General features: G+C 36.3%; 1 protein-coding gene across 1 annotated transcript; it reads left to right on the top strand.

Moving 5' to 3' along the window:
* The first annotated feature begins 6,145 nt into the window (after positions 1–6,145).
* LOC114513408 (dol-P-Glc:Glc(2)Man(9)GlcNAc(2)-PP-Dol alpha-1,2-glucosyltransferase) lies at positions 6,146–13,851 on the top strand. Its single transcript, XM_028532716.2, has 3 exons — positions 6,146–6,505; positions 7,806–8,003; positions 9,685–13,851. Exons 1-3 carry the CDS (start codon positions 6,323–6,325, stop codon positions 10,738–10,740), a joined length of 1,437 nt encoding a protein of 478 aa, XP_028388517.1. The 5' UTR covers positions 6,146–6,322; the 3' UTR covers positions 10,741–13,851.
* Positions 13,852–25,506: the final 11,655 nt, after the last annotated feature.

Raw genomic sequence — 25,506 nt, 5'->3', positions numbered from 1 at the left:
ATTCTTCCAAAACTGAATCAAGAAGACATAGAAAATCTAGAGACTGATTGCAACTTATGAAATTGAAGCAGTAATTAAAAAAAAAAACCAAAAACACCTCCCTACAAAGTCTTGAACTAGATGGCTGCACAGGTGAATTTTACCAAACATTCAAAGAACTAACATCTATCCTTCTCAAAATATTCCAAAAAATTCAAGAGAAAGGAAGACTCCCAAGCTCATGATACTAATTTCAAAACCAGATAAAGACACTACAAAGAAAGGAATTTATAGTCCAATATCCCTGGTGAACATAGATGCAAAAATCCTCTACAAAATATTAATAAATCGAATTCAACAATACATTAAAAAGATCACACACAATGATCGAGTGGGATTAATCTCTGGGATGCAAGGTTGGTACAATATCCATAAATCAATTGATGTGATAAACCACATTACAAAATGATAAACCACATAAACAAAATGAAGGATAAAAATTATACAATCATATCAGCGGATTCATGAAAAGCATTTGACAAAATCCAGCACTAATTTATGATAAAAACTCTCAGCAACATGGGAATAGAGGGACCAAATCTCAGTATAATAAAGGACATATATAACAGACCCAAAGCTAACATCGTACTCAATGGAGAAAAAAACATTTCCCTAAAGAGCAGAAAGAAGACAGGGATGTCCACTTTTACTACTCTAATTCAGCATAATACCGGAATTTTTAGCCACAAAAGTCAAACAAGAAGAAGAAATAAAAGTCATCTAAATAGGAAAGGAAGAAGTAAAGCTCTCATTGTTTGTAGATGGCATGATACTATTTAGTGAGAATTCTAAAGATTCCACTGCAACAACTGGAGCTGATAAATAAAGTAGTGGGATGTCAAATAAATATTCAGAAATTGGTTGAATTTTTATACAACAATACCAACTATCAAAAAGGGAAACTAACCACAATGAGATATCACTTCACACCTGTCAAAATGGCTATCATCAATAAATCAACAAACAAATGGTGAGGATGTGGGGTAAAGGGAGACCTCATATACTGTTGGTGGGAATGCAGATTGGTACAGCCACTGTAGAAAGCAGTATGAAAATTCAAAGTGGAACTTCCTTATGACCCAGTGATTCCACTTTTGGGACTATATCCAAAGAAACCTGAAACACTAATTCAAAAGAATATATGCACCTCTATGTTCTTTGCAGTGTTATTCACAATAGTCAAGATTTAGAAGCAGCCCAAGTGCCCATCAGTAAATGAGTGGATAAAAAAGCTGTGGTACATTTACACAATGGAATACTACTCAGCCATAAAAAGAAGGAAATCTTACTTTGGCAATAGGATGGATGGACATGGAGAGTATTATGCTAAGCAAAATAAGTCAGAGAAAGACAAGTACTATATGATTGCACTTATATGTGGATCTTATGAAAAAATAAACTAAAAAACCAAAATAGAAAGAGACTCATAGATACAGAGAACAGACTGACAGCTGTCAGCAGGGAGAGGGGTTTGGGGGCTGATGAAAAAGATGAAGTGATTAAGTAAAGAAAAATACCTCATAGACATAGACAACAGTATGGTGATTACTAGAGGAGAAGGGCATTGGAGGAGTAGAAGAGGGTAAATTGGGATAAAGGGTGATGGCAGGAGACCTTACTCATGGTGAGAAAGAGAGAGAGAGAGAGAAGAAAGACACTAAAAAAACAATCCCATTTACAATTACCTCAAAAATATTTAATGATAAATTTAATCAAGGAGGTAACAGATCTTTACTCAGAAAATTATAAGAAACTGAAGAAAGAAATTGAGGAAGATACAAATAAATGAAAGCATATACTATGCTCATGAATGGGAAGAATTAACACTATTAAAATGTCCATACTCCCCAAAGCAATCTAAGATTCAATGCAATTCTGAGCAAAACACTAGTAGCATATTTCAAAGAACTAGAAAAAATATTCCAAAATTTTATATGGAACCACAAAAGATCTCAAACGGCCACAGCAGTCTTGAGAAAGAAGAACAAATTTGGAGGTATCATGCTGCCTGATATCATATTGTATTACAGGCCATACTAGCCAAAGCAGGGTGGTACTGGCATAAAAACAGTCATACAGATCAATGGAACATAATATAGAGACCAGAAATAAACCCACACTTACATAGGCAATTAATATTTGACAAAGGAGGGAAGAACATACAACAGGGTAAAGACAGTCTATTCAATAAATGGTGTTGGGAAAATTGGACACATTCATGCAAAAAAAATTAAACTAGACCACCTCTTATACTATATACAAGAATAAACTCAAAATTGATCAATGATTTAAGTGTAAGACTTAAAACCATAAAAATCCTAGAAGAAAACACAGGCAGTGAAATCTCTGAAATTTCTCTCAGCAATATTTTTCTGACATAGCTACTTGGGCAAGGGAAACAAAAGAAAAAAAAACAAGTGGGACTACATCAAATGGAAGTTTTGCATAGAAAAGGAGGCCATCAACAAAATGGAGAGTCCTCAAAAATTTTAAATGGTACTGCCTTATAGCCAGCAATTCCACTTCTGGGTATATAGTCAAAGAAACACAAGACACTAATTCTAAAGGATAAATGCACCCCCTATGTTCATTGCAGTATTATTTACAAGCCAAATATGGAAGCAACCCAAGGGCCCATAAATAGATGAGCAGATAAAAAAATGGTGGTACATATATATATAATGGAATATTATTCAACCACAAAAAAGAATTTAATCTTAGCATTTTCAGTAGCATAGATGGACCTGTAAGTCAGTCAGAAGATGACAAATACCATATGATTTCACTTATAAGTGGAATATAAAGAACAAAATAAATGAACAAACAAAATTGAAACAGATTCATAGATATAGAGAACAGACAGACTACTGCCAGAGGGCAGGGAGTTGAAAGAGAAAGCAAAAAAAGTGAGGGGAGTAAGAAGTTCAAATAGTTAATTACAGGATAGTCACGAGGATATAAAGTGCGGTATAGGGAATATAATCAATAATATTGCTATAACTATATGTGGTGCGAGGTGGGTACTGGAAACATCTGGTGGTGGGGGGAGCACTTTGTAAAATACAGGATTATCTCACCACTGTACTGTACATATGAAACTAACATAAAATAATATTGAATATAAACTGTAATTGAAAAATAAAATTTTAAATGTAAAACTTTAATACTTTACTTAAACCAACAAAGATTTATTTCTTGTGCACGCTATCTTTAGATCTTCAATATAAATTGCCCATTTTTGCCATAACTTTTTTATATGTATCATGATTCAAGTAGGTAGCACAAAAAGAGAACTTAATTGATGTTCAATGACAATAAAATTGCCCATCTTAGTAATAAATGTTTTTCACAAAATAAACATCCATGGAAAACTGGGGTTGAAATCCTTAATGGGATATATAAAGCAAGTATTAACAGTGATCCAGTTTTGAAAGATAGGCCTAATAAAATACAACTTTCTTCATTCAACTCATTAGAGATAACTATTTTATGGTGAGGTCTTCATTTAATGGCAGACCTTGGAAGGCATTTTTAGGTTATTGGAGATGTGGTAACCCCAAAGTGGACAAGTGAAAACAACTTTACCAATTTGTATATAGTAAAAGTAGTTCACCAACAAACTGGTGGAGTATTCTGTGAAGACATCTTTTGGGCTGATATGATTACTTAGCATCCTAAGGTACTATTTTTGTACTGATGGTTCCCAAATGTGAAAATTATTTTTGGTGGCTTAAGATGATTTCCTGGAATCTAGCTTCTTACAAAACTCCTCAGAAGATTTTGATACAATTAGTCTGAATATGGACATTTAAAGAAAAAAGAAACCTGTATTTTCAATTTGGTAGATGGAAACATAAAGGCATAGAATGTTAATATAAGGTTGTTGGGACTACTGAAACATTAGTTCAGTGTAAATGGCAGATTATTTTAAACCAGAAAGTTATGGGATTATTTTATTACTCTTGGCCTGATAATCTAATTTTTACCCAAAGCTCTGCCACTAACTTCCTATGTGATCTCAGGTAAAACATTTTAACTTCAGCTTCTTTTAAGAATAAAACCAGGTAGATTATTTATAAAGATCTCTCACAATCCTAAAACTCCATATTTCCTTGAAACTTTCTAATGACCTTAAATGTATTAAGCTATTGGTGGCAATTATTATGGACAGATTGTGTAGCAGAAATGTCTGCTCTCATTCTACTACCTTCAAAAAATGCCCTGTATTTCCAGGGAAGGTCAGTAAACTGCAGGGCATTGATGGAGTGGGGGTTGAGGGCAACGTTCAGGACATGCTAGCCCAAAATATTGCACCTTGGCATATCAAATATTTCAAAACTAAAGAACCTTGAAAACTAGGATGTGCAAGAAGGCTTCTCTGGTCTTTCCCTGAAGAAGGTCATAAAATCTTCATTTGGGAGGTGCCCTTCCTACATCCAGGGGAAAGACGCATCCTTATTTCCGAAGTCAATGGGATAAGGAAGAATATGAATAAAGAGGTCTTGCTAAGTTTCCTCCAGTTTACTACGCTAGCATATCCTTCCACAACTTTCCCATCTTCATCAAACCTAGCATAAAAACACTTAGGTTTAACTATTTCTTTGATTCTTTGCTCTTTTATGAAGGCTTCAATGTCACATAAAATTGTTTAGTAAATTTGTTTACCTTTCTTCTGTTGATCTTTGTTAAGGAGGTCCCAGCTGAAAATTTAGAAGGGTAGAGGAAAAAGATATCCCCCGCCCCCCAATAAGTATATCACAACTGAGCAAGTCATGGGATCTGGGGCCAATTACTGATACAATTACAGAATTGTCAACCTCTTGAAGATTGAATCACAGGGGCATAATCTCAAACAGATCAGTACAACACATACTCAATGAAATAGGAGCTAATAAGGAAAACAAAGCTAAGAATCACATCAAAGTAGGATCCTGACGTGATTTTATTCCAATGGTTTAAATAAATTCCTGTCCCACCCCTCATTCACCTCTTACCCCTCTTGCTAATGAGGAAAGAGCAGACTCAATAGAGATGCAGTCAACTTAATTTGACAAACTTGCCTAAATTGGGAGAGTCTGAGTTAGCTTTAACCCAGAGAAAGAGCTGAGATTTGCAACTCGAAACATATCCTGACTCCTTTTAGGATGTATTCTCGACAAACACAACCTGACTGAGGTTACCCAAGAGATCAGTTTTCTACAAAACATTGCCAACTATGCCCAAGGCAAAATTCCAAGGCATAATTTATCTTCACCATTCTTCCAATATTTTCACCTTCTGCTCTCAAGCCCCGGTACAAGAAATATGCGAAATTTAGATAGTCTGTAAAAGCCTACAGATTTAACTGCATAAAATGTAAAAGGCATTTTGGGGGCTAAAAATATGTCATACATAATTCTACCCATTAGGATGCTTCCACTTATTATTTAGTAGGAAAAATTGAATGCTTTAATAAATTAACAAGAACAACCACAGGCACAAAGAAGCTTTCTGTATGGAAAACACTCCAAATTAAAAAATAATTGCTTTCCTCAACTCCCATTGAGTACGGTGATCTGGCTTTCAGAGTGTACTAGAATGGCGATTTAACTAATCCCCCTCTGAGAGTATCGACGTCTTGAAATAATTCTCTTTCAATTTAAACAATCCTCTAATTAGTTAAGTTCATTAGCAGTGAATAGTCTCTCCAGGCCTTCAGATTAGCTTCCACAACCCACGCTCCCCTCCCACCCTCCAGAATTGATGAAATAAAATGCCTTGGAATTGCAAGTTTTAGTAATTCACTTTATTTAACAGAATACAGAAATAACTGGCGGGGACCAGGGGGTTGCGCAAATTTTCGTAGCTTAGAGACCGCAAAAGTAAGAAAATGACGCCACCTCCTGGTTAAGCGATGGGAACAAGCAGGAAAGAAGCGGACCAACTTGCAGGATAAGAAGCTGCTTGCTTTTCAAAGCAGGAAGCCGCACTCCTCCATCGCTAGCAAACTCTTCTGAGACCCGCCCTCCTAGAGGTTCTCACCACTCAGTGAGCCCCAATTAACGTGATTGACAAGGCAACAGCCCGGTCCGTTACCTAAATTCGTCTCTCCGGAAACAGTGAACCGATGTTTCCGGAAACTCAGCGTCCGCTCTCTCCCAGCGTCCTTTGCCTTCCGGCTATGTTCAGTAGGTCCGGCCAGTCCCGCCTTGCGCGCCCATTTCGAGCCCAAGTTTAAATTTCAGCTTTCCAGGCTCGAGGATCTGGCACAGATTTTCCAGGACTGGGTACTTGGGCAGTGGCTATGGGGGCAGGAATGGCGCAGCTGGAGGGTTACTACTTCTCGGCTGCCCTGAGCTGTACCTTTTTAGTGTCCTGCCTCCTCTTCTCCGCCTTCAGCCGGGCACTCCGAGAGCCCTACATGGACGAGATCTTCCACCTGCCGCAGGCGCAGCGCTACTGTGAGGGCCACTTCTCCCTCTCGCAGGTGGGGTCCCCACCCTGTCCCCACCCCGAGGCAAACCAAGGAGGACAGCCCCAGAGCTAGTCCTCCCATCCTTATACTTAGCTCCCTTTGCCCCACCCTCCCAGCCTTAAAGCATGAAAGGAACTGGGTAATCTTTTATTCCTTTCTCTAATATTTGTGAAATGTTTGTTAAAGGAATGAATAAACAGCAGAGCTGTCGTCTAGGAAGTCATGTTATGACATTAGGAAGCTGAGTTACTGCCCCTTTTCATGGCAACTGGTGATAGTTATCTCAGGTTTTCTTCCTCTATCTCTGTGTGAGGCCGTGGGCGGCTCCTAGGAAATAGAAAACTTCACTTTAGCTCATCTGTCAGGCACCTCACTGTATATCGAGGATGGGATAGTGTGAGGAGAGGGTGTCTTCAGCCACCAAGAAGTAACAAGTTATCATAATTCGATCGTTAGTCTTTTTGAGACCCTTTTGTTAACTGCATAAAGTGTCAACTAGTGAAGTGGAATCATGTTTAACTATGTAAATATAGAGGTAGAAATTTAAAAAATGAATTTTAGCAGGCCCTGGAGTAACTTCCTTCGTTCAAGTACATTCTTTATAACCTTGATGAGACGTGGTAGGAACTAAACTCTTGCGTAAAATTCATTTTGTTACGTGTTTCATTTAAATCGCAGAACCTATCAGAGATGTTAAGTGAGGACTTAACTGCAGGCATATCATTTTTCGTCCTCTGGTGAGGCAGTGTTGAGTAGTGGCTAGAAATACAAAGTCTAATTAGAGAAAGATCTGAATTTAAATCTCAGAGTTTATTGACTAGTTGTGTGGCCTTGTAGATTTCAGGTTATTCATCTGAAAATGACAAAAATAGTGTCTACTCTAGGGCATGCTGCAGGATGAAATGCAGAGGGTTTAGCACAATTGTTGGCTCAGTACATGTTACCTTTCATTATGGAGCCTCTGGTTTCATCTCTTTAAACACTTCTTTCTCACAAAACTCATCAGAGTTCCAGCTGATGTTTCCACACCTGCCTTAATTGCTGAAATACAAGATTTCAGAAGAGTAGGTCTTCTGCAGAATAGAAACTGATTTTAAGTTCTTGTGTAGCAATTGGTGATACCTTAATCACAAAGCAAAATATAAGCAAAACTTTTCTTTAGAGGTGACATCTGATCTGCCGAGGACTTATTTAATTGTGCCATGGAACAACTTCTAAAAATGCCTGCATTCTTGGTAAAGATGTTTTTGACCTTCACATCTTTGTGTCAGTCCCCTTGCAGTTGCTTCATTGTCAGCCTTTCATTTTTAAGTGGGACCCCATGATTACTACGTTGCCTGGCCTATACCTGCTCTCAGTGGGAGTGGTCAAACCTGCCACTTGGATCTTTGGATGGTCTGAACATGTTGTCTGCTCCATCGGAATGCTCCGATTCGTGAATCTTCTCTTCAGTGTTGGCAACTTCTATTTACTGTATTTGCTTTTTCGCAAGGTACAACCCAGACACAAGGTATGTTTTCAAAGTAATTTGGTATAAGTTTATATGCAGTTAAGTTCACAGTTTTGATAAATTGATTTTATGACGTTTGGTGGGAAATGTCTTTAATACTTAGTATTTGTGTATATTTTGTAAAGCTTAAAGCAAGACCCCTACTCCATTTTAGAAGAAATATAAATACCTGAATAACTTATATTTATAAAATCTAAAGTAAATGGTTGTTCATGAATCAAACCCATTGAGTTGATATTTACTGAACTTACTCCATGTGTAAGCACTAAAGCTAGAGGTAAATGAGGCAATTTTTTTTTTAAGTAAGTTACCTTTTCATTAGGGGAAACAGACTTTAACTGAGAGATTTTTGTGTGATGTAATGCAGGCCCTGAAGGTAAATTGCCTTGATTTGAATTCTATCCACTTACTAATTCTCTCACTTTAGGCAAATTATCCCCAGTGACTCTGTGTCTTCATCTTTGAAATGGGAATAATATAGAACCTACCTCATAGGACTGTTATGAACAGTAAAAGAGATTAATGATGGAAGGTGCTTAAGTAGTGCCTGATGTAATATTGTAGTAAGGACTCGTAAGTATTCATTGTAATACTATAATTATGTTTAACTGAAAAGATTATTTCAGTAGCGTAAATAATGAGAGGGAGGTAGGAGAAAGACACTATGTAGATACAAAGAAGGAGCACAGCACTTACTGCAGGCTGTTTGGGAGGGAGAGATGGGTGGCCATGGGTGAGGCTGCACAGCGAAGATGGTACCTGATCTGAATCTTGATGAACAGCTAGGGCTTTAGGGTGGGAATGAATCCTGGCAGGAGAAGCATAGGCACAAGTAGAAAGCAAGAGCAGCAGATGCAGGGAATTGGTGTTTGGAGTAAGAGGATTGTAATAGTATAGAGATGTGAGGCTGGAGAAGTAGATAGGAGTGAAGTCACAAACATCGTTAAATGTTTTGCACTTGAAAGGTAATGAATAGCCCTTAATTTTAATCAAGGGTGGCTTTGATTTGGTGATTTAGATTAAATGAAAGCTACAATTCAAGGAAAAGAGAACACTGTCAAATTCCGAAATAATATGTCAGAAAGGCTAAGAAAAAATATTTAACTTCAAATTGAGCCTAATATTTTCAAGAAAATACCTGTAATTTCAAAATGAAATATTAAGATCATTGGATATGGTAGTGTATGTGCACTATACATATATTTACATAAAACTCTAGTGCAGAGTTTTAAGGGAGATCCTTAAAAGAAATTGGTGATGCTGGCTAAGTGAATGCTTATTGAAGGTGCTGAAACTTAACCCCAAGGGAGTGGAACCACCTGCACTAGAGTTTCCCATTCATCTCTTCATATTCCACATAGAATTTAATTCAATGTCTTGTACACAATAACCCCTTAAGTGTTGTGGAATGATTCAAAGTACTTTAGGCCATAGAAGTCATGGCACCAACATTTATTGTCTTATTGGCTTCCCAACTGATAAGTGTAACTAGAAAGTGCCACAGTTCTTATAAATATGTATTGTGTTTTTGCAAAGCCAGAAGTAAAATTAATATTAAATAATTTTATTTAAATTAGATTCATGTAGTTTTTTTTTAAGTAGTCTCTTCATTAAGTCAACAGAAAAGGCATATTTGTTTTATCATGAAAATAATGTTAACTGTGATTTCTCTTCCTCCTAGGCTGGCTCAAGTATCCAGAGAATCTTGTCAACGTTAACCTTAGCAGTATTTCCTACACTCTATTTTTTTAACTTCCTTTATTATACAGAAGCAGGATCCATGTTTTTTACTCTTTTTGCCTACGTGATGTGTCTTTATGGAAATCATAAAACATCAGCCCTGCTTGGGTTTTGCGGCTTCATGTTTCGTCAAACAAATATTGTCTGGGCTGCATTCTGCGCAGGAAACATCGTTGCACAAAAGTTAACCGAAGCTTGGAAAACTGAGCTACAGAAGAAGAAGGAAGAGAGGCTTCCCCTTATTAAAGGACCATTTTCAGAATTCAGGAGAATTCTTCAGTTTCTTTTGGTTTATTCCATGTCCTTTAAGAACTTGAGTATGCTTTTCCTTCTGACTTGGCCGTACCTCCTTCTCATGTTTCTGTTCTGTGTGTTTGTCGTCGTCAATGGTGGGATTGTGGTTGGCGATCGGAGCAGTCACGAAGTCTGTCTCCATTTTCCCCAGCTATTCTACTTTTTCTCTTTCACCCTGTTTTTTTCCTTTCCTCACCTGCTATCTCCTAGCAAATTGAAAGCTTTTCTTTGCTTAGTTTGGAAACGTAGAATTCAGTTTTTTGTGCTTACTTTAGTCTCTGTATTTTTAGTTTGGAAGTTCACTTATGTTCATAAATACTTGTTAGCAGATAATAGACATTATACATTCTATGTGTGGAAAAGAGTTTTTCAAAGATATGAAATTATGAAATATTTGTTAGTTCCGGTCTATATATTTGCTGGTTGGAGTATAGCTGACTCATTGAAATCAAAGTCAGTTTTCTGGAACTTAATGTTTTTCATATGCTTATTTGCTGTAATAGTACCTCAGAAACTGCTAGAATTTCGTTATTTTATTTTACCTTATGTTATTTATAGGCTCAACATACCTCTGCCACCCATATCTAGACTTGTTTGTGAGCTGGGTTGCTACGCAGTTGTTAATTTCCTAACTTTTTATATCTTTCTGAACAAGACTTTTCAGTGGCCAAACAGTCAGGACACTCAGAGGTTTATGTGGTAATATCACAGATATCTTGAACTCTCAAAATAGATTTAGTGTTTGGCATTCCTACAGGAGCAACTGAGCAGGTAAAAATTATGGACTTTCTTTTAGGCACAGTGGTGATTCTCAGACCAATCAGATTTTACTTTTAAGTATTGGATATATGTGTTTTAGACATACGTAACAAATCCAAGGGAGTGAAATGGTAAAGAACCTAGAAAAGTTTAAGACTTGCTCCATAAACCTGAGTAATAATGGGAAAATCCAATTGTGTACGGTTGTCTCACAATACCTCTGGGACTGCTGGCCACTTAGCAGCTTGGAAACATTTTACAGATACAAGTTTAAGAAAACTGGGCATGTATCATACCCGTATTTTGCCATGTATAATGTGCACTTTTTTTGTCCAAATTTTTGAGGGAAAAATAAGGGTGCACATTGTACATGGGTATAATGACTACATACCATGGGTACAATAATGTGTATAATAATTCCGTATATAATGCACACAAAAACCATGGGTACGCATTACATGCGGCAAAATACAGTAATACTGGAACTTATTATGTATTCTCTTAAGAAAGCAATAGACAAAATATTTGAAAAATATTTACAAATGATCGGGTAATCTTGATTGAAAAGTTGCTTAACATTTCAGTATAGTTTTAATCATGAGACAAAATAGACTCATCAGTAGTAAATGTTAGAAATATGAGGCTCACGTCTGTCCACCTAGAATTTAAATGATTGGTTCTTGATAATGGTGAAGCTCCTTCACTAATTCCTAATGTGAAATATGTGATGGCCAAAGATAAACTGTGTTGATGCTAATGCCTCTTAAAAGGTTTTGTTGTTGTTGTTGTTTAATACGTTACTATATTAGTTTTCTTTGGCTGCCATAACAAATTTCCACAAACTTGGTGGCTCAAAAAAAATTTGTCTCACCTTTTTGGGGCCATAAGTCTGAAGTGATGGTGTTGGCAGGTGTGGTTCCTCCTGGAGGCTCTGAGGGAGAATCGGTCACGTGCCTCTGTCCCGGTGTCAGGCGGCTCTCTGCAGTCCTCGCTGGCCAGTGGTTTGTAGATGCTCATTCTGGTCTCTCTGCCCTTGTCTTCAGTGAGCTTCCCCTCTGTCTTGTCTTTGTCTTACAAGGACAGTGTCGGGGATGTAAGGCCTGCCCTCACTCTGGGTGGTCTCGTGACCACATTAACTCAGAATTACCTACAGAGACTCTTTCCAAATAGGGTCACGTTTACAGGTTCCAAGGAGACATGTCTTTTTGTGGGACACTTAACCCACTAAAGTTACCAAAGGAGACTTTAGGATAAACTTTATAAAAGTGTAGGAAGTAATTTCTTTTCTGAGATAGTTTAAATAAAATTTTATCTTTACTGAGGTTAAAACAACTGACTTTTAAGGTCACATAAATACAAAACTAAAGGTAGCTGGTATTTGATTCCATTGTACAAGAAAAGTTAGAATTGAAAGGAAGTTTAGGAGTCATTTGATCTAGTCTTATTTTGTATATTAGGGAAAAACTTCTTGGGTAGGATTTTTGTATGTTGGTTTTTGCATTCTGTGTCTGCTATTTTGAGTACATTCATTGGGTTGTCATTCCACTACAGAACAGTGCTATTTGGACGTGTTAACTTTGATATGTAAACTTAGAACTGTGAAGAGAATTCATGGTTTAACTTCATTTTATGTTTGTAAACTTTTTTAAATAGCTGTGTGAACAAATTTGTCTTTGGTGTTGAATAATGTTTTCTCTGGATTTTAAATAATGAGTGGAATTGGAAAGTATTCTTCACTGGCAAATATGAAATTGTGTACAGGTGAAAGTTACAAGTGCAGTTGAGTAATAAATACACAGCAATCTTTGTTGTGCTCTACTCAGTCCTTACAAAGTAGGTTGACTGTTTGGTTATAACAGTGATTGCAGGACAAATATTTGTACCCAAACTTTTTTAAAATTTGACAAGAAAACACACTCAAAGAACTTATTATTTATAATGGCAGTCTGAATTACAGGCAGTCAAAATTGAAAAAAAATATGTGTGATTTAGGAAAACTGGCTTTCTTGTCTGATATAAAAGGCTTTTTTATGTTTAGGAATATGTCTGATGGGAAAACTTCCTGTCTAATCCAGTTGTGCAAAAATGAAACCATTCCACCCTGTAGATGGGGGGAAGCACTGTCTGGTTAAGTAGTTTTTTAATCCTTCCCTGAGGGTGTTTTCAGAACGAGAGGAAAGGAGAGAGGTGGGTAGGAAAGGGGGAGAGAGACATCGATGGGCTGCCTACCCAGCCAGGGCTGTTACAGTTAATTTTTAAGTTCCTATGATGTTAGGAGATGTTTTGGAGAAAAATCTGCAGTCAGAGAAGATAGGTTAATCTTAGATGTTTTCTATAAAGTACATAAAATACAGTACTTAACATTTTAGTAAAGAATGCTGTGAATTACAAGGTGCTATAGAGCATTGCTGAGACATATCCTAAGTGTTCTTTGTGTTTAAACATTTTTAAAGAGTTACCAAATAGATATTTTCAATATGAAGTTTTAACAAAAATTAGAATTAATTTCTTGATTGAAAGGTGATTGTAAAACAAGTATTGATAAGCTGGAGGGCCTGTGGAGCCTTGCAATTATATTAAAGTGCGTAAGTAGGGTTATATTAAAGAATGTCAAAACGACTTAGTCCATACAAGTTTAGGCCCAATAATAAACCTGGGCGAACTTTTTTTCCTTACATCACATTTCATAGATATAGTGTACATACTGTCTTTATATAGCATTAATAAGGTTCAAGTATGCTGTGTTTCCTCACATATTATTTATGTTTTCTCTTAGTGGGTGCCCAGAAAGCTTTTCCAGTGCATCTGACTGTGTATTTAAATTATTTGGAAATGTAGTACTCCTAAGGTTACACATAGCATGTCATTTGGCAAGAGAAATTACTTTATTAGCACTCTGGCCTCTGGAATGTTAATAGGGAGAGTGGGATGCTTTTGATTTCTAACAAGTCAGTAGCGTACGGTGGTATGTTGTGAGTTTGACTGACAATGGGCTCGACTCCAGTGGCAGTTGAATGGCCACTTTCAATTTTTTTCTTTGCAATCGAAGGGAAGACAAGAGATCCTCAATTTTTATTTATACCCCCTAAATAGGAAGCTATTATATTAGATGCACTTTATTTTTTTAATTTTTAAATTACAGTTGATTACATTATTATGTTAGTTTCAGGTGTACAACTCCATGATCAGACATTTCTATAACTTATGAATTAGTCACCCCGATAAATCTAGTACCCATTTGGCACCATACATAGTTACTATAATGTTGGCTATATTCCGTATGCTGTACTTTACATCCCTGTGACTATTCTGTAAGTATCAATTTGTACACTTTACTTCCTTGCCTTTTTCACCCATTTCCCCAAACCCCCACCTGGCAACTGTCAAAATGTTCTCTGTATCTATCTGTGTAGACTCAATTCTCAATAAAATGTTCATATAAAGAATTAAATTCATGTTCATTAAGTTAGCATTTATTTCTTTAAAGCAATCAGCATTTCATTAAAAAATGAAACAAAATGTATCATGCTAATAACATGAAAAAAAATAATGGAAATCTAAACATGACTTAGGAATTTAACATGGCAGTTCAGACTTTCTCTATTTGATTATGGCTTTGGTTTCAATAAGGCAAATGGTTTCATATCTGGTCCTCATTTCAAATGAGGATAGTGTTTGTCATAACCATTCAGCACCTGGCACATTTCTAAATGCTAGCTTTATTTCTAAAAGAATTCAGCCCCTGCCATATTTCTAAAAAGTTTACAAATATGTAATAAATATTGACTAAATGTATACTGAATGAAGTTTCTGGTATACAAAGAAGTGAAATATCCTAGAAAAAGTTTACTGTATAACCATTAGCTAGTTTTAGGAAGTAAATCACATATTTTATAATGAGAGCCATCCTAAACATCTTCTGCTTAAATTTCCTGATCTAGTTTTAAATGTTTTTAATTTACTATAGTGCCTAATACTTATGTGTTTCTTATAAACATTAAATGTTTACAATAGGATGCAATTTGAAAATTATTGCTGTTTAGGAAAAGTAACTTTTGACCATTAAATTATTATACAATTGATGGTTATTAAGAATGTTCAACCAATTATATATATTTTGTGTTTTAGGCTGAATTTTACTACTTTAGGGGTAATTGTTAATTATCTTTTATTTAGGGTACTTTTATGTATTTATATATTGACAAGACAAACATTTTTAATATATTAAAACTTGTATACCTGAGAAAATTATTATAAAAAGGGATATATTGAAGTTACATTAAAAAAAAAACACAGTCAGAAATCCAGCACTAAATTCTTTAACATTTGGAAATCATTTCTAGGGTAAGAGATTTTGCCACAGTGAAGTAATCCGAGAATATATTGCGCTTTATAAAAAATGAGCATTCAACAAATTTAGTGTTAGTTTGAGGTCAGTGTATCACCATCTGACCAAAAGAAATACGGTATTTTTTAATGATGAAATATTAAATACTGTACTGAATTTTCACACTGATTAGGAAACTTACATCAGTTGCGTCGAACCATATATGTGTGTGTGTGGCACATGCAAGATCACTGCTGTCATTTTTAGAGCACCTGCAGTGTGCTGAGTGTGATGCCACTGGCTGATTTACAGTCACTGGCACATTGAATTGCACTCACACCCCTCTGAGGCAGACGTTGATTTGTTTGCTGGAGAAACCAGATCAATAGATAAGTAACTTGCAGCAGTTACTGCTGTCACTTCATAGCTTGGTCTGATTCCCAAGATTTCCTGATGGCTACTCTGCCCTCACTGAGAGTTTTTCATTAAGAGAACAGAATATGGAGAGAAGGGTGGTAATCCTATCTTCACTCTGCATTAGCCAGGCCATTCACAGCATATTATTTGTATACTGGTTGTAGTCATTTTTAGAAGTGCTAGAAACTGTTTAAAGAAGCGTGAACAGATGGTGAGTGTTTTATGTTGCAAGAGAAATGGCTAAAAGAATAAATATGTGGGATGTTTAACTTGGAGAAGCCGATATAACTTGATAACCTGTCCTCATAATTGAATAATTATTTGGAAGGAGATTTGGAATATTCTATATTCCCTAAAGTATAAATCAAGGACCAGCAGATTTCAACTTATGAAAAACCCGCATTCTCTATTCACTTAGTCTCTGTGGGAAAAGGGACCCAGAGAAAAGTCTGCTTGCTCAGCGGAGGCAAGATTTCTGTTGTCAGGGACGCTTCAGAAGTTCAGATGGTAAGTAGGTAAAATTAATAGGTTTTTTAAGATGCCTCAAAACCCTATGATTTGAAATGTATAAGTTTGTTACAGCTAATTTTTTTGCATTAATTGGTAAGTCATAGTGAAATAGTTGGTGACTTGCATGCTGTCTATGATACACTTTAAATTTCTGAACAAAAACTTAACCTTGTTTTAGAAACAAAGTTGAGAAGTACAACTTAGAAGATATTTTTAGCTGTAGTGTTTGAGTGTGCTGCTAATGTAGTATTTCATTTGTTTCCTATCATTTTAATTTCCCTTACATTAGTGAAGAGAATGTGCTTCTTTTGAAAAGGTTTCCCCCACAAAGATGAATAGAGTATACATTCTCTACAAAATTGTTTTAAATGCACTATCCACCAGGTGGTGATATTGTGCTATGTTTCCAAGTATTATAAACTCTTAATGGTCTGAATTAACTTTTTCAGTTTTCAATTTTGAACTACAAAGTAATTTTTAGCATCTGTGTTTATTATAATGTCACTCAAAATGTTTTAATTGTATTAAGCTAAGACAAATGTTAAAAAATCATTTGTGTTTTATAATCATGTATTGGGTGATTTAACCTAATATATTATTTTTTCTTATGGCATAGTCAAGATCTTTTGTCATAGTGATAAGTGACAAATTTGAAAATTCATGTAGTATTGTATCAGCCACTGTTTTAAGTGGCTGTTTTAGCCACATAATTTATGCCTCATAATAACCCTCTGGGATCAGTAATATTTTTAATTTATCTACTCTATATTGACATGAGGATCTATACTGACATTAAAGCAATTTAAGTATTTTTCCAGAGATTCCAAAATAACTGGCTGAGCTGGTATTCAAACCCAGGCAGGCTGACTCAGAATCCATATTATCTACTCTCAGTTTGGGGGCGGGGCACACAATCTACCTTCAAGTTTGTAACATTTTAGAAAGAAAAATGATTATGGAGAATGTGGCTATACTCTCTATTTGTATAGTCGGGAATGTGAGGCCCACACTCACTTGGGGTCTTCCAGAGGCAGATAATCTTCCGCTTGTCGTTGTGTCTTCCATTCTCGTCTTTGTGATGGTGTCTCAAAGTGAGGAGTGTGTACATATGAAAATAAGGGAGAAAAAAACCCCTCTAAATTGGATTTTTAGACATATTAATTCCCATGGAAATAAATACTTTGTTTTAATGAGAATGATTTGTGCTACAAAGTGGAGGAGCAGAGTTGTTTGAAAATTAATACTTAGTTTCTCCAAAGAGACTCCTATTTTAAGTGAATTGTCAGTTAAGCATGACATACAGTGGAATTTTAAAAAATTTTAACTGGAAAAGCTTAATCTTTAAAACATATGTTGTAGATGTTTTAAGTTTTATATTTTGTTAGATACTGTTCTGGAAAATAGAGACATTTATTTGACTTTTAAAATTGTGTTGTGGTTAATGTCACTTAAACTTGATTTTTAAGTAGATCTATCCTGTATAAGAATAACAGACTTTCCTTATTTAAAAGTTTGTTCAAATATCATGGTTTCATTTTGTTTGGAAATAAATTCAAGGTTTTTTAAAAGACTTTATTTATTTATTTTTAGAGAGAGGGGAAGGGAGGGAGAAAGAGAGAGAAAGAAACATCAATGTGTGGTTGCCTCTCATGTGGCTCCCACTGGGGACCTGGTCTGCAATCCAGGCATGTGCCCTGACTGGGAATCAAACCAGCGGCCCTTCGGTTCACAGCCCGCACTCAATCCACTGAGCTGCACCAACCAGGGCTCATGTTTTATAATATTTTATAATTTATTGTGTCTAACACATCCTTTAATTCTGAACTGGGTGCTAGTAGCTTTTTCTTTCACTCTGTAATAGTAACCATTGTCCCCTGTCTCCTACCCACAAATTCTGTGCTTCATTAGTCTTCTTGAAATAATAGAACTGATATTTTTAAGTGCCCATCACCAGCCTGTATGACTATATTTTATTTTCATCTGAGTAGAAGGCCTTTAGATGACTGGCGGATCACTTTGAACTTGTGGATGCTTGGGTTTCTTTGTCAGTCCATGTCAATAGAAAGCCCAATGTGTTTTCCAAACACCTTTAACTGGGCAGGACTCAAATCCCAAATTTTGATCTCTGTGCTAAGGAGAAGAGATCCCTGCTTTGCGTCCTCAGACTTCCAGGCCATGCTTTCTCCTGGGCTGCAGCTCAGAGATCAGCCCAGGACTTATACACAGATGCAGGGCTTCTTCCTCATGACCCTCCCTTCTGGGAAATTCCTTCTTAATTTATATCCACTCTGGCATCCTAACCTCCATCCGCTCTCATCCTAAGCCAATGATATTGCAGCTGTCTGAATAGGGTGTGTCAGGGGAGAGGTCACCTGGTGAGATTTTCCAGTCAAGTGCTGTCCAGTCCCTGACTGCTTTAGTTGGGTCTTCAATGCCTTTAAAAATGTTTATTTTTTCCTTTTTAGTCAGTCTGCAGAAGAGTTAATACAACTAAAGTTCTTCTGCAAATCACCCGCCCAGCAGCCTTGTTTTGATTATAGTTGTCACTTTCTACCTACGTATAAGGAAGTTGAGTTGTTACTTTTGCTTTAAAGAACTAAACAGGAGAGTCCTGAAAGTAGTTTCAGTGAGATCAGTAAGTTTTTGGAATATTGACTTCTAATATGGTCCCCTAATATAGTAAATTATAATATTTGTAATTAAATCTAATGTGTATTTGAGGGTCCCTTCCATCAAAATGTTATCAAGAAACAAAAGTGACTGTGGCCTTCAGGCCAGAGGCATTCACCTTTCTAATCGGGGGCTAACTAATGCAGAGTATAATACGATGACCACCAAAGAGGTGTGTAAGAGCTAGGGGGTTACGTGGAAATAGGAATTACTTAGCCAGAGGGACAACGAAGTATGTTGTGGGAAAAGTGACATCTGAGATTATACTTGGAGACCTGTCCAGACGTGAAAAACATTCCAGGCAGGACGAAGGGGCATGAACAGTAAAACTATCATACTCTTGAGCAGCAGGTGACAACAACAGTGGCTCAATTCTGGAGTGCTTGCTATATGCTAAGCACTTAGTGTAAATATTCCATATGAATTAATTAAGCCTCATAATATCTCTGTAAGGCAAGTACTAGACTTCGCATTGTATTGTGAGGAAAATGAGGCACGGCGAATATGGAAAGCGTTTGCAGTCTCAGGAAGTGTGGCTCCAGAACCTGCCCTCTTAAGCAGGGCTCCATACTGACTCCCTCTGAACGTGCAGATAGTCTGACAGCCTACGCTTCAAAGCTGCTGAGGTTATCGTTAGGCAGAAAATAGAAAACAATAACAGTGTTCTGCTGCACGCAGTGAGGAGCCAGAACACACATCCCACACGCAGACCGCACGCACACACATACTGTGATAATGGAATTGTAGAAAAGTAGCTATTATTTGGGAGAGGATGACCAGGTTTCCATTAAAACACAAAGATGAAAGGAATTTCGCTGTGGCCCCTCCTGCACATAAACCCTGTTAGAGGTGGTTCAGGGACCAGGGAGAAGGGCGTTTCTAATAAGAAAACATTAAAGGTTTGGGGGAGCTACCCTAAAACCTTTGGCCTGAAGGGTTTTGAAGCCAGGAGGAGAGGATGTAGTCTTCACTGGAGAAACATTTTTTGAGAGGAAGCAGGAACTATACTGGTCTTTCTCAGTAGGCGCATTTTTATAGTGTCTTTTACAACCCATCAGTTTCTAAAATTATGGTGAAAGAACTACATAGAGATGAATAAACCTAGCCTGACTTGGCATGTTAACTTGGAATGTTAAGGTGATTTCTTCTCATGCATTTGGTCTTGTGACTGGATCACCAAATATATTCCAAAGGAAGGAGGCCCTGGCCTAGGGGTGACCCTCCTTATCTAAGATAGTAATTTTAATTAACCCACCTTGAAATCTGTTTTGGTCATAGGATTTTGTCCCTTTTGAAAGGTAGGGAAAAGCAACACATTAAGGCTAATCAGGCATTAGTATTTTAGTACCATATGAGAAAATCTGTGTGTTCCCTCTAACCCTCCAACCAGCCCACCCCACCCCCAACCCCGTCACTGCCTACCCAGATAAGTTCATGTATGCTGGAGATGATGGGTGAGAGGACTTGAGGAACACTGCAAGGAAAAGAAGGAAGGAAGAGAAAGAGAAGTAGCAAGACTGAAGACAAAGGGCCAATGAGAAGAAAGCCTGGAGAAAGACATTTCTTCGTGTATCAATGGCTCTCAGATCCTCTTCATTGAAAATATTTTGTTCAGGAGGCTAATTTCTTATGGAATGTGTACAAAATACTGATATGAGAAGAAAGAGGAATAAGATACGGGTTGAAAACCCATGCCAATCCCTCTGCTTGTACAAGAAAAATAATGTTAATTTTTTTTTTGTGAGGATAACTGTGTTGGGCAATTTTTAACCCCCCTCCCTGTTTTTTTGCTAATTTTGTTTTCAAAATGCATTATCCTAAATTTCATCAAGGTGGCAATCTTAGATATCTTTTCCAGTTGTTGGTCTGACAGAAACTTTATACCACTTTATTTACCCTCATATCACAAGTACTAATGACTTTTTTTTTTAATTTGGAAAGACTTTCTTTGAACATGTTTAGTGTTTAGCAAATATATTTGCTTATTTTTTTATGGAGCATTTTGAAAACATATGACCAGTGGAAACTTCAATCAGATCATCTCAAGTGTATCACATTCCCCACTAGTAAGAATACATGGAAAAAAATCATATGTTTTCTTCATTTCCCCACCTGGATACCAGCCAAACCTGGAATGTATAAATGCAGTTTTAATTCATGTGGAAATAAATACACAAACGCAAATTGTTCTAAAAAGCTTCATTTAGTGGGAAATTCTTGTTTCCCTCCTATCTGACCATTAGACAAGAAGTCAGCCTTCTCCAAAACTGTGCTGTAGGGTAGTTTAATTGATAAGGAAAGAAAGCAAAGTAATTTTATTTGTAGTGATATGTGAGTGATACAGAAAGTAAATTTTTAAAATAGTCACCCATTTTTAGCTAAAATAAATGTAATTTGGAAGTTTCTGCAAGTCTCCAACTGTTTTTTTTTTTTTTTCAGTTAGGTACAAGGGTGGATAAATTGTTCCTATGGGAAAAGACATGCAGGTTATGTTTATTACAACAGCTTCATTAACTCAGTATTTCGTGTACTCACAACTGTAAACCTACTTTTGCCCACCCCTTTATTAAATTGTAACTTGCTATACAGCTTTTGATGTGTTTGAATTCGGTATACCTAGAAAGCAGAAAGTTGGTAGACTATTTATGGACCTTTTGTCTTTTATAATGTTTGATACTATAGTACCTCAATTTCATGTATACATTATTTAGTTTGAGCAATCATAAAAGTATTTGCATGGAATCTATGGATCTCTATAGTCACTTTGTTATTTTCTTCATAATCTCAGTTAAATGTTTATCATTAAAATGTAAGAATTAGTAAAATTTCATTTTCTTCCTAACCCAGTTTTCCTCTATCAGGAACAAACTTTTATCAAATTGAAATAATGGTAATTTTGGAAGTAAAGTAGCTAATTATGAAAAATAATTGGAAAGCATCTAAGAAGAAAATTCTGATAAAATTTGGCTTTTATATTTCTTAATGATTTTTCATTTAAAATAGACATTCTTATACCTAATGAAAAAGTTCTTGTGCTTTCTAAAAAAGGTAATTTAAGTTGTAGTAATTTAACTCATGCATTATTTGTTGTAATAGGAAGCTATAATTCTTGCTAAGCAATTCTATAGAATTTTACATTTATAATTCAGTACCTTTTTTACTCCTATAGATCATAAATAAAGTCAAAATGGTTAAAGTGACCAGTTATTTAGCTCATTATTCTGGCAGGTCAACAATGTGCACTGGACTCAGCTGGGTGCTTTTCTGCTTGTCTCAACTAGATCCACAAGTTTCACTGGACCATGTTGCCCAGGCAGGTACTCACTGTTGACGGGTAGTTGGAATGACTAAACATGTGTCTTTGGCAGGCTGACCTGGGCTCCTTCACATGGTGTCACTGTCAGGACTCTCAAGAGCAGCAAGAGTGGGCAAGCCATGATGCATAAAGCAATGATCAAGTCTCTGTTTTATTTTTATTTATTATTTTTCTTCTTTTTAATATTTTTTTATCTTTTCAATTAGAGCTGATGCACAATATTATATTATTTTCAGGTGTACAATCCAATGATTAGACATTTATACAACTTATGTAGTGGTCACCCTGATAAATCTAGTTCCTCTCTGACACCATACACAGTTGTTACAGTGTCATTGGCTGGGTTGCTTATGCTGTACTTTACATCCTCATGATTATTTGGTAATGACCCATTTGTACATTTTAATCCCTTCACCTTTTTCATCCATCCCTCTAGTCCCTCTCCTCTCTGGCAACCATCAAAATGGTCTCTGTATTTATGAGTCTATTCCTGATCTTCTTCTTTATTTATCTTATTTTATAGATCCCACATTTAAGTGAAATCATCTGGCATTTGTCTTTCTCTGACTTATTTCACTCAGCATAATACCCTCTAGGTCCATCCATGTTGTTGGAGACGACAAGATTTCATTCTTTGTTATGGCTGAGTCATATTCCATTGTATATTTGTACCACTTCTTTATCCATTCATTTATTTATGGACACTTAGATTGCTTCCATATTTTGACTATTGTAAATATTGTTGCAATGAACATGTGGATAATAGATACATATTTATTGTCATTTTATTATACATATTTTTGATATTTTCTTCTTTTTAAAGAAAACCCTTTAATATTTCTTGTAATGTGATGTGATGAACTCCTTTAGCTTTCTCTTGTCTGGGAATCTCTTTATTTGTCCTGTGATTCTAAATGATGCTTTGCTGCTTAAAGAAATACTGGTTGTAGATCCTGCTTTTCATCACTTTGAATATTTTGTGCCATTCCCTTCAGGGCTGCGAAATTTCTGTTAAGAAATCACCTAACAGTATTATGGGAGCTCCCTTGTAGGTAACTAACTGCTTTTATCTTGCTGCTTTTAAGACTCTCTGTCTTTAACCTTTAGCATTTTAACTATGTGATTTTAATGATGTGTCTTGGTGTGAACCTCTTCACACAGTCAAACCAAAATCACTATGGAAGAGTACTGTCAAACAGCTTAGATAAAGGGAAGGAAAAAATTCTGATAACTTTTAAATCAATCACAGATTAATTTTTGTAACACTGATTTATATACAGGCATGCCTTAGAGATAAGGTGGGTTCAGTTCCAGACTACTGCAATAAAGCAAATGTTCCAATAAAGTGAGTCACATTAATTTTTTCATTTCACAGTGCATATAAAAGTTATGATTATACTATAATGTAGTCTATTGAGTGTGTAATAGCATTATGTATAAAAACATTGTATATACCTTAATTAAGCAACACTTTATTGCTAAAAAATGCTAACCAGCATCTGAGCCTTCAGGGAGTCATAAGTTTTTTGTTGGTAGAGGGTTTTGCCTTGATGTTGAGGGCTGCTGACTGATCGTGGTGGTGGGTGTTGAAGATTGGGGTGGGTGTAGCAATTTCTTAACATAAAACAACAATGAAGTTGGCTGTATTGATTGACTCTGTCATCAACTATTTTCCTGTAGTATGTGATGATGTGCAATAGCATTTTATCCACAGCAGAACTTCTTTCAAAATTGGAGTCAGTCTTCTCAAACCCTATTCTGGCTTTACCCAGTAAGTTTGTGTAGTTTTCTGAATTCTTTGTTGTCATTTCAACAATTTTTATAGCACCTTCTCCAGGAGTAGGTTTTATCTCAAGAAACCACTTTCTTTGTTCATTCCCAAGAAGCAACTCCTCATCCATTAAGGTTTAGCCATGAGGTTGCAGAAATTCATTCACATCTTCACCTCCACTTCTAATTCTAGTTCTCTTGCTATTTCTACCACATCTGAAGTTACTTTCTCTTCTAAAGTCTTGAACCTCACAAAGTCATCCATGAGTGTTGGAATCAGCTTCTTCCAAACTCAACTTTTTCCAAAATATCAAGTGTTACTTCCAAAATATTAACTGTTAGTGTTGATATTTTGACCTCTTCCCATGAATCTTGAATATTTTTACTGGTACCTAAGACAGTAAATTCTTTCCAGGTTTTCAATTTACTTTTGCCAGACTCATCAGAGAAATCGCATCTATGGCAGATACAGACTTACAAAAATGTATTTCTTAAGTTATAAGACTTAAAGTTGAATTATTTCTTGATTCACAGGCTGCAGAATGGCTGTAGTGTTGGCAGGCAGGAAAACACATGAATTTCATACATCTCCATCAGAGTTCTTGAGGACCAGGAGCATTGCCAATGAGCAATAATATTTTGAAAGCAATCTTTGTTTTTCTTAACACTGGGCTTAAAATACTAAGTAAACCATGTTGTAGACAGATGTGCTGTCATCTAGGCTTTGTTGTTCCATTTATAGAGCACAGGCAGAACAAGCTCAATGTAATTCTTAAGAGCCTTGGGATTTTCAGAATGGTAAATGAGCATTGGCTTTAACTAAAGGTTGTCGGCTGCATTAGCCCCTAACAGGAGAGTCAGGCTGTCCTTTTAAGCTTTGAAGACAGGCATTACCTTCTCTTCTCTAGCTACAAAAGGTATAGATGGCTTCTTCCTCCAAAATAAGGCTGTTTTGTCTTCATTGAAAATCTGTTGTTTAGTGTAGTTACCTTCATTTTCTTAGCTAGATCTTCTGACTAACTTACTGTAGCTTCTACATCAGCACTTGCTGCTTCATCTTACATTTTTATGTTACAGTAATGGTTGCTTTTCTTAAACCTCATGAACCAACCTCTACTAGCTTCAGACTTCTGCAGGTTTCTAACCTCTCTCAAGCTTCACAGTATTGAAGAAAAGTAGGGCTTTGCTCTGGATTACTTTGGTTTAAGGAATTGCCATGGCTGGTTTTATCTTCTCTCCAGATCACTAAAACTGTCTCCATATCAGTAATAAAGTTGTTTCACTTTTGATAATTTCTGTGTTCCCTGCAGCAGCACTTTGAATTTCTGTCAAGAACTTTTTCTTTGCTTTGATAACTGATGCAAGAGGTTTAGCTTTCAGCATATCTCGACTTTCAACATGGCTTCCTCACTGAGCTAAATCATTGCTCGTTTTTGACTTAAAGTGAGAGACACATGACTCTTCCTTTTATTTGAACAATTAGAGGCCTTTGTAGGGTTAATTGGCCTAATTTCAATATTGTTTTGTCTCAGGGAAGAGGAAGACCCAAGGTCAGGGAGAGAAACAAGGGAATAGTCTGTCAGCGAAGCAATCAGAAGACACACAACATTCATTAAGTTAGTCTTATATGGACACAGTTCGTGGATGCCCCAAACAATTGTGATGACATCAAAGATCACTGATCACCATAACAAATACAA

Source organism: Phyllostomus discolor, chromosome 2, assembly GCF_004126475.2.
Source record: "Phyllostomus discolor isolate MPI-MPIP mPhyDis1 chromosome 2, mPhyDis1.pri.v3, whole genome shotgun sequence".
Lineage (NCBI taxonomy): Eukaryota > Metazoa > Chordata > Mammalia > Chiroptera > Phyllostomidae > Phyllostomus > Phyllostomus discolor.
This window is presented reverse-complemented; position numbering and strand designations above follow the sequence as displayed.

Bases quoted from the DNA above. Each gene is read 5' to 3' on its own strand.
- LOC114513408 (XM_028532716.2), top strand. From the start codon at position 6,323: ATGGGGGCAGGAATGGCGCAGCTGGAGGGTTACTACTTCTCGGCTGCC. The intron at 6,506-7,805 runs GTGGGGTCCCCA...TTCATTTTTAAG, and splicing joins GCCACTTCTCCCTCTCGCAG to TGGGACCCCATGATTACTAC. The intron at 8,004-9,684 runs GTATGTTTTCAA...TCTTCCTCCTAG, and splicing joins AGGTACAACCCAGACACAAG to GCTGGCTCAAGTATCCAGAG.